Source organism: Nestor notabilis, unplaced genomic scaffold (genome assembly GCF_000696875.1).
Source record: "Nestor notabilis isolate BGI_N333 unplaced genomic scaffold, ASM69687v1 scaffold3782, whole genome shotgun sequence".
Classification (NCBI taxonomy): domain Eukaryota; kingdom Metazoa; phylum Chordata; class Aves; order Psittaciformes; family Psittacidae; genus Nestor; species Nestor notabilis.
In genome coordinates this window covers 1-10,039 of record NW_009918604.1, presented here as the reverse complement: position 1 = coordinate 10,039, position 10,039 = coordinate 1, and the positions used below count along the sequence as shown (strand labels likewise).

At 42.7% G+C, this 10,039-nt stretch overlaps 1 protein-coding gene across 1 annotated transcript in view; it reads left to right on the top strand.

Moving 5' to 3' along the window:
- Positions 1-9,912, top strand: part of TNIP3 (TNFAIP3 interacting protein 3) — a gene marked incomplete at both ends in the record, with an annotated part of 56,062 nt that extends 46,150 nt beyond the window's left edge. Inside the window, one exon of the mRNA XM_010009781.1 lies at positions 9,839-9,912. Within this exon, the coding sequence (XP_010008083.1) occupies positions 9,839-9,912 (74 nt within the window). The remainder of the gene's footprint in view (positions 1-9,838) is intronic.
- Between the last annotated feature and the right edge of the window lie 127 nt (positions 9,913-10,039).

Sequence of the window (10,039 nt, the reverse complement as noted above, 5' to 3'; positions counted from 1 at the left end):
TCCCTGGTTTTCTACAGAGCTGTATTTATGAAGCTGTGCTGGCTGTGTACAGGCATGTGTCTTCCAGGCCTTCCCAATGGCTTTGTAACATTTCCATGTCACATCTGCCAGCTTCAGGCAGATTTGATAGAAACCCTCAAGGGTGCTAGCTTTCTAGAGGTGGGCAGGTAGAAGGTAATGATGGCGTTAGCATGATGTTGTTCTTGATATTTGCAGTCTGAATGATCTGAATCTGGCAGAGTTAAGCATGCAATCAACTTCTGCCTGCCAGTTGATACTGCAGACCATACAGACATTTTTCTGATGTGTGTATTGTTTCTGTAAGAGTATTTTGTTTCATTTTCTTCATCTGGAATAGGAACAGCTGTCTTTCGAAAGGCTGTCTGATAAAGCCACAAAAGGCAGATAGGTGGGCAAGAGTGATCAATCTTTATTTCCATTATGGTCATATAACTCAAGCGGGGTTACCTGAGGTTACACTCATGTAACATGGTAGGTTGGTTGTCAGTGTTGACTAGTGTGTCAGTGAAAGAACGCTCCATCTTTATTCAGCACTCTGAAGATGTATCACAAGGGGAATGCACACCAAAATAGTGTAACCTCATATATAAAATTAAGGCTGGTGCATTCCTCTATTTAGGGAACTGAGGCTTTTTTATTTTTGGTAGTCATTCACTGATGAAATTGGATGTCAGCAGAACACTGAAATAAGAACATAAAATATCAGTAATATATGTGCCCATTCATGTATGTGTCCATAAAAATCAGGACATGTTCAGAAGATGGAGCCCAGCCTGTCTGTTTTTATCAGTGGGATCTTCATCTGAATAAGGGTCACTGCTATCCAGACTCATCTCTGCTTTGTTGATCATAAAATTCTTCAGACAACTGCATGTGTGACATTATGCTGGCAAGGAGCTTTACTGACTTTAGATGAGCACATAAAATGTAGAACATTTGTAATCCAGATCTAGGTCAATTCAGAGGAAATTGGTAAGGTTATCAGGCAGGAGAACATTATATGTTAGTGCATGATAAATGAGTCAATGGGCCGGCAGCTAATCTACAGAATGAATTTAAATGTTGTTACTGATGCCAGGTTGAAGTTGGTGCAATTGAAATGCTTTGATGCCAGGTAGGGAATGTCCTTATTTTTGGGGACTTGTCCTTGGGACACCTGGTAGCATCAACTGTTGGTTGTATGTGAAGGCTTTGTATGACTTTGCCCTCTCTGCCTGTGTTAGCTGGTTAGCACTGTACAAATACTCTGTATACAGTGCGATGGAGCGCTTACCTCTCCTAGGGGGTACATGTTTGCCACAGGGACCTCCTTTTCCAAGTCTGGATTCTGATTGTCCCTGGAAACATTAGCAAAAGAGGAAGAAATGAAGAAGAGCTACCCATGGGCCCCAGAAGAAAGTAGATTCCAGTAAGAAATTTTGGGCTTGTGACATTTTTGCCTGCATGAATCTTATATTCAGTGTAAGAGTTTTTTAAACAGTGATCTTAGTAACATTCCTCAGAGCCTTCTAGCAAAGCAGGTTGTGGTGTTTACAGACAATAAATGCTGGTTCTGTGTGGAGGGGTGGGAGAAGAAACTGGGCTTGTACAAAAATCCTTAAAGCTGGTGCTGAGAAAAATAATTATCGTTAAGCAAACAATTCCATTTGGAATAGTAGTACCCCAAAAGTATTTCCACCCATTTGGTTCAGGGCTGCTCTTTCCACTGTGACTCTCTGCTTTAGTTGAGTCACTACATTCCTCCAGCTGGTGGTGCAAAAATGAGAGGAAAGATTCAATAAACGTATCCCATGAATTCCTCCTTGGCCCTTAAGGTTTCAGTAGTAAGCTCGTCTGCACAGAGTCCTTAATGTCTTGGGGCAAGCTCTCCCATAGACTTTCCTGAGGACCACACACAGACATTCAGTTCTCTTCTTGCACTTTTCTGTTAATTGCCCATCTTCTAACAAGCAGATCTTGAACTTGTCAGGAGTCCCAAATAACTTCTTTTCAATTGAGTTGTGATGTGCTTAGCTACAAGGAAACCATACAAGGGTCTCTGTTGTGCCTTTTGCTCCTCACAACATATGAATACTATGAAAAAACAGACAAACTAGTTGGGCTTGTTGATTACATGGCACATCTGAGGCTATATGCGAGCCTTTCACACAGCCATATGAATCCTGTTACCCTGCCTCATTTGTGGAGGCTCTTACCAGAGACAACACAGCGAGTGTTCTGAAGGCAAACAAGTTATGTAGCTTCCCACATGCTGTATTCCTTAGTCGGAGACAGATTTCTACTGTTATGTAAGATATATAAGTTGGGGTTTAAGCTTTGTAAATTGTGTTCTGTATCATTTTGATCTTGTGTGTTTTTAAATTTTGCTTTCCTGGCTAACACAATCTACTACAATTAACTTCACATCTTCTGCATTGGTCTTTATCATCTATTCACTGGAGACGGAAAGCAATTATAGATCTTTGAAACAGATGTCCTACTTAGACTCAGCAAAATATCTTTAACAGGATCTGATGTTTAAATAGAGAGGATTAAAAACTATGGTAACATCCTAAAGTGCAAACTTGGGAACTTTGTCATTCCTGAGCTGTTCTGTCTCCCATTGATGCAGCTGGGCGCAGTAGCTGGAGAAGGTGCTGGGGGATCAGGGCTCCTGCCACTGGTTTGTCGTGTGACCAGAAGGAAGTCACCCCTGGCTCAGTCTGTTGTCTAAAGACAGCCACCTAGTGCCATTCGAGATGCCAGTGGCTACCCAAAACATCTACAGATGCAGCACTGGAGGTGGCAATGGGAGGCTTAGGCCCCTCAGTACGGGCAGCTATGGCCAAACAGAACCCCTGGAGACATCTCAGAGGTGTTAGATTCCTCTCTTCAGGAAACCCAAGTAGCTTTTATTCTTCCTGTGCCTCTTGTTTTCTCCATCAGTAAACACCATGATACAGGTTGCACTGGGATGTTGTAGGGCTTGGCATGGGAAAACGCATTTAAGACAATTCCATAGATTATGTTCAGGGCATAGAAAGTCAGACTCTCTCTGACACAGGTGGTCCTCTCAGTTCTCGTTGGAAGGGTTTGTAACTCCGGGTTTGATCCTGAGGACCAGAATCAACCGTTTGATCCTTTGAAGTAAGTTATGAGTGAAATTCCTGTGTCGTGTTGGGGCACCTCAATTTGGCCCCGGAAGGGCTGGCTGGATGCTCCGGCGTTTTGGGAAAGCCCACCAGATGGAGCTCTCGGTTGAGGGATAAAGCTCCGGCCGGCTGCTGCAGAAGCTGAGAAAATGGGACATAGACCTCGTTTTTATTGGATTGTTTCACGTAACGGGGTTGACTAGAGCACGCCTGGCTTCCCAAGCACTTGCTTTTAAAAGGAAATATTCGATGCTAAAGGTGCAGAAAAAGGAAGTGTACTTTTGCAGCTGAAAGTGCCTGAAGCTTTCACTGATGTTTTGATGTTTTCATTTTCTTGTTTTAGCACTCATTCTATCAAATCTTTCTGTCCCTTAGTATGCTTCCCATATTTAATTATAATAATTACATCCCTTAGCTATTAAACCCGTATAAAATCAAAGCAATGAAAAACTTGCTTAGTGGTTTAGATGGAAAAAAAAATACGAGTGGGGTGTGAGAAGGGTAAGTATTGAACCTTAAACATAGTTACCTAAAAGACAGCTAATAAAACTTAGAGTGTGGCAAAGAAAGCAGAATTAAGCATGTCTTAGTCTGTGAAGTTTTCTGAAAGATGTAATCCATGAACTTAGAGGCCCAGCTATGTGCCGTTGCCAGCACTACTTTGATATGCACTTTACCTTGCAGATTGGTGTCTCAAAAGCTTTTAAAAACACATTTTTAGAAGCATGTTTGTTATTTATGTAATCAAACAACTACAGTACTACATCAGAGAGCAATGTGAACACTCCAGCTATGAGGACGTTATGCTTATCTTCAACATGGGTGGTATGAGCACTGATGAGTTGTGGCCCCTGCTCCGTGCAGCATGAGGCAGTTACAAGCCATGTTCTTCGTGGAAAGCAGAATGAATAGATATCACTAATTTCACCTTCTGATGAGACAGACAAATCACGGAAGCCCACCTCTGTTCTCCATAATGCGACATCCTGGCGGCACCGGGGTTGTCCTCGGGGTAACGTAAAGCTGAATTTGACTCAGTTGCTATCAGATTTACAATTAAGCTCCACCAACCAACAAGAAAATGTGTTCAAACTGAATGGCCTCTAGTTTCAGACCACATGAAGCAGGCCTACTGCCTTGTAGTGTGAGTTTCACGGTTTGCACAGTGAAAAACAGTCAGATGATCTTTTATTCTGCGTCATGTAGGATGAGTTTCCCTTCAGTAACGCCTTTAGAAGAACCATTACATAGCTTGCCATGCCACTCTGTTGTTGCCTGGAGCTCTCCTCCACTCTATGTTAGTGAATGCCAGCACACAAAATATCACTGCGAATTGCTGGGTGCTATTGGATATGCTTGTATAAGAAAAGAGGAGTTAATGTAGCTGGGTACTTTAAGTGCTGCGTGGTGCCTAGTTTTAGTTTTACAGTAGCCAGACATTGCACCATGCTTAATTTCACCTCTTTTTGTATTGTTACAGCCTGTAGTACAGTCTTTGAAAATTGATAATGTTGAAACCTGGGGCTCCCCAGAGAAGAAAGGTTAAGAGTTCATTTCCTCATTAGTCCTTACCAGTAATTATGGAGAATAAAATCTTAGCTCCCCAATCTATTTCAGGTTGTCCCAGCAATGGTCAACAACTGACAATTTCCCTTTTGCTCTTTCTTTCTCAGTGTTTTCTGTCTATTAAGTAAATTGCATACTCTGATTTCCTAGGAATCATGAGTGTCTGCTGATTAAATACACTCAGAAACACAGGTCAACACTTATTCAGGGCTGCTCTATCAAGAGAGCACTGTGCCCACTGCATGCAGCAACACTTTGTGTCATAGATGTATAAAAATGCTAAGAATTTGGAGCACCATCATGTAACACTCAGCTTGGGATCTTCTGGGAAAAATGTTGTCACGAGGGTGATTTGGGTAGAGTTTGTAATTCTTTTTTTCTTCTTGTCATTCTTAACCAGGAGGGAAGAAGTCTCAGTCTTGGAATGGGAGCTGAGGATACCGAAGGCTGGTCTTCACCTTGAGGGAGGAAGGAGTACAGGAAGAGGAGGACTTTTATACCATGATTTTTCAGTGGCCTGGAGGAAATCAGGACGCTGCAGACTCCCCTTCTCTGTCCTGTGTGAAGGCAAATCCTTCTCAGTCAGTTGTCATCAGAGAAACCCAAAATAAGTTATTTAAAATGCTTTGCATTTCCTGCCATGTAAGTCGCAATCTCCTGTATTTCACAGATAAATACTTACCGAGTCCTCAAATGGGTCCCAAAAAATTGCAATCACTGCATTTTCAGTGAGGTTTTATGAGGAGCAGAATGTCCTGTTTGTCCATGTGGGTGCAAAAGCTGCACATGTAGCTGAAGCTTAGGGAAGCACTAAATGCAAAAAAAGAAAACAAAAGCGTTTAGTTTCAAGCACCATTTCTGAACAGCTGATTCTTATTGCCAAGGAAAGTATTTACGTAAGTGTATAATACTGGGGTCGAAAATAGTGACTTGGATAAACACTTTGCAGTGACATGTCTAAAACAATTATTCTTTGAAGACAGGAATATAACAAGAACTTAGGTCTGGGCTGTGTCTGTGGGAACACCTAGTCACATAAGAATTAAAGGGTACATGTTCTAGATCAAAGTGGCCTATACTTCATAATACATCTAATTATCATACCATTCTCCTTTATTAAATTCATTTGTTTTAATTAGAGGAATAGATCTATTGCATCAGAGTTTAAGGGGTCTATTGGGCACTTGAGATTAAATCAGTGGTTTGTTAACAGTTTTATCTGGAAAGCAGATTAGATTATTTAAATGGTGTGAAATAGCATTGTTTTTCTTAGTAGAATGAGGTTATGATTAAGAAATAATGCTTGGAGCATGAAAGCTTTCCTTGCCATTATTTTTTATATGCAGATTTGTGATTTTACAGTGAAATTGTTCATCTTTATTCTGGTTTTATAATATTATATTGGAATTGGCAAAATCAAACAAGTTCTACAGCAGCGTCTAACAGCAGGTGTTTTCCAGTGATGATAACAGGAAACGCCAGTGCTGGCTACTCAATTCAATAGGACCATAATTTAGCTTTGTGGTTTTATTTTTTGTACTGTTGGAGCAAAAAATCTTGTTAATCAGTTCATAAAACAGTAGGATTAAAAAGCATGCACTGGAGGTGTCAAACAGTCAACAGCAAAAGAGTTTAAAGATTATCTATCTTAAAAAATAAACCATAATCGGATAAAAAAGGCAAGTAATGAGTTAAGGGCAGCCCAAACGTGTAACTCCTTGGGGTCACTAGCAATGTGTCAGTTTACACCTCAGCTGGATAAAGCCTGGAGGGCACATAACATGATGTCATGAAGTTGTATTAACCACACTCTGCCTTTGAGGTGTCTTCTTGTATCCTTCTCCCACCAGCACTTGTAAGTGACGAAGGAGACACACTGAGGCAAACCACAAGCTGCACGCCAACTGCTGCATGTAAGTCTGATTTTTCTCAAGATAAGCTATACAAAATGTCTCTTATTAGAACAAGTGGCCATAATTGATGCTAGAAGGGAGCCAGCAGGGTGCTTGCAGGGTGCTCACACCACCCCACTGCTGGTCACAGTATCTCTGGGGTTTCGGTGGAAGCGTGTTGGGCACAGTGCTCCCTGCCTGCCTGCCTGGGCTGTGCTTGGCCAAGCAGCAGTACACTGGGGCAAGATGTTCTCACAGGCTCATGCTTTGCCCTGAAAGGCTGTCACCTCTTATACAGGTCACTCTCCTTCAAGCAGTACCTTCTTGCTGCCTAACAGGCAGAAGGAAAACTTGACCTCTTACTCGGATGAAACCTGTGGCTGAGCCTCAGGCAAGCAAAATCAGGGTTTCTACTGAAAGTAGGAGCGACATCTTTGGGCTGACAGTGAATTCTTTCAGTTTTATTGTTTACCTGCATGCTGCTGCTGCTCAGACTCTACCTGGGCATTCAGACTTCCTCTGCTGGGGAAGGCAGTGGCAGGCACCGAGCCACGCGCCAGTGGCGGCCACCGAGCCAGCTGCTTCCTAGGTGCCTCTGGAGGCCCCTGCTGCCCAGCCTATTCCTCTTCTGAGAGAGTGAGCACTGTGTGATGCTGCATAACTAAAACCCATCATGGCCTGTGAGGCATAATTGATTGATAAGTCTGGGTTAGTATCTCTTTCTGAGGTTATTAAATAACGACACCCTTTCCCAGCAACAAATGCTAATTGATTGGATTACTGATAACAGATCTTCAGATCTGCATCACAACGAGAACCACGTAACTGGGCAAAAAGAATTACATACACATGCAATTAAACACACTCATGCAAGCACGCACAGTGTCAGCTGTCCTCCATACCAAATGCACAGCAGCACTGGGTGCTAAAATTTGCAATTAATTATTTATATGATGAATTATCCATCTTTCTCTTCTCCTAGAATATCCAGTTGCCCATTTCCATTTTTGTTTTGGAAAGATTTATTATTCAGATCTATTCACTAGATAGCTTATTAAACGTTTCCTCCTCTTTTTCTCCATAATACATAACATGCAGCATATTTTCTGGTAGCACCTATCCATCTGCTCTAGTAGGGGCTTTGAGCGTGGTGAAACTGTGAAGAGAGCAATTGTTACCCAGACAGTTTACAGTCGCCTTTGTGAACCAGTTACAGATGTTCCAAATTTTGGATATTTATTTGCTTCACTTGAGTCAAAACAGTTTCAGCCCCCGAGTAAATGATCCACAGCTACAGACAAGGATTGCGACTGCATGTGAATGAATAATTTGGTTCTCATCAATATTTAGCTTGCAGCTCTTGAGATTGCACCCGTTTTTGCTGGTAAAACTCAGTTCCCTGGAAGTGTTGGAGAGGGTGGAAGGAGAAGATGAATGCCCAGAGCCAACTAATTTAGAGGTTTGCTGATCTTCTCTCCCCGAGAAAACAGTTTCTCACTTTTGCTACACCAGCTTAAGGAACAGCATTTTGCAGTCAAAGACTTCTTGCCCTTGCGTGTTGCCCCTGCCATGCCTGAGACCTGTTCCTGTAAAGACTGTACAAACATGAAGCATCTCTGGATTCATGGGGTAGCATTTCAGTACCAGTTTCCTTGGTGCTGGGTTAGTACCTGTGAAAATGAAAAGGAGTCACCCACCCACAGGAATTTTCCGTATTTTGGGGTCTCCTTGGTTTCCATTTAATTGGCTACCCTAGTGTCTCCCGTGCAGTCACGTCATTTTCAGCATTTAAATCCCAACCCCACCTTCCATATGTGTGTTTGTTATTTTTGTACCTTGTAAATTCTGAGAATGGAGGAGCTTGTTCTGAAAGGGCTTTAACTGCTATGCTTTAAATCATGGCAGAGATTTACAGTTGTGATAGAGGTGAAACTGCAAGCATCCAAAAAAAGAGTTATCTGCGTGCAGAGGAGTCGGTCTTCACATACCTCAGTAAATAACATCCCAGGGATGTCATCTTGCTTCCCCTGAAATCACAAACAGTAATACCCTCTAAGAACAATAGCACTAAAACTGTCCTCGGGATAAAAATAATCGGTTTGCCTGTGTGTGAAGTGCAGAGTCTCAAGAGCTCTTCGGCTGGGTAGCAATATTTTACCTCTAATGACCTCAAACCAGAGCCAGCCATTTTTGCAGGCTGTACGGAAAGCTGTTGTGCCACGAATTGTACCCGAAGGTAGCTGCCTGCCTTCACCTCAGCACATCTCCCTCAGCTGGCTCCTGCACACTCCAAGGGCTTGGGGGGAAACTAGGCAGAATGCACTGGGGTTTCTTTACTAATTTTGGCTTTCTTATTTAGCCAGATTCTCCCACTTTTTGGATGATTGGATCTCTGCATCTTCTGCAGCGGAAGAGGAGCACGTGTAGTTTGCTGGGAATTTTTTTTTTGATCGAGGTGTTGCAGTTGGAGCCAAACAATCCTCTAGAAAGGAAGAAGTCGGGATGCTGTGTGCAAATACCAGGTATTTTTAGGTTCTCCTTAAACACGCATAAACTAATGCTCAACTTGTGTGTCTTTCCTCCCTTCCCCAAACTCCTACCCTTGAACCTATTAGAAAAGGATCGATATAGTTGTGGAATATGTAAGAGTAGAGATGTGAAAACAGAAGGATGACTGGTTGGGGGCTCCCAGGGGGCTCTTTTTCTTAATCCTGGGTTTCTTTTGGTGAACTTGTGTTTTTGAGCAGACCCTTGGGCAGATTGCTCGCTGGCTTGCTGTGAAAAACCCAGCTACTCTGTGAGTTGACGGAGTGGGAGGTAAGTGGCAGTAACTAATGGCAATTAGCAGAGGTCTGGACAGTTATGCGTCCCTGGAGACTGAGCTCTTTTGGGGGTTGTGGCTTCATAGAGAGAAGCTGATTGTCACCCCACAGAACATGACAATTTGCATCCCTCCACCGAGGCTTTGCCATCACATTTGTTCAGCAGTCTTTCGAAAAAAAAATGAGGTTTTATTTAATTTTTGCTGCCCAAACCTGCTGAAGGAGTAGGGAAGGAATGATTACCTTCAGGGAAATTACCCACCAGCTGCTGTTGGTGATAATTGTTTAATGCTTCTGTAACACTTGATGGTGTTACGACTGATGTGCTAAAAAAGAAACAAAAAGAGAGAGGGATTTGGTTTTAAACGGCCAAGGATACTTTCCACCTTTTCGTTGTAACTCCCAGGTCATAGTAAGAAAAATGTCCCTCGCTCCCAGAACCTGAAAGCTGCCTCTGATCGAAACATAACGAGGGAGAAGGTGAGAGGTTGCAGTTGGTAAATTGCAAGCGTGTTTACTAAATCCCATTTCTCACGCATCCTTGGCCACCTCTCCCGCATCCATCGCCGTTGGGATGTTCCGCAGCATTCCCCCAACCCCAACCCTT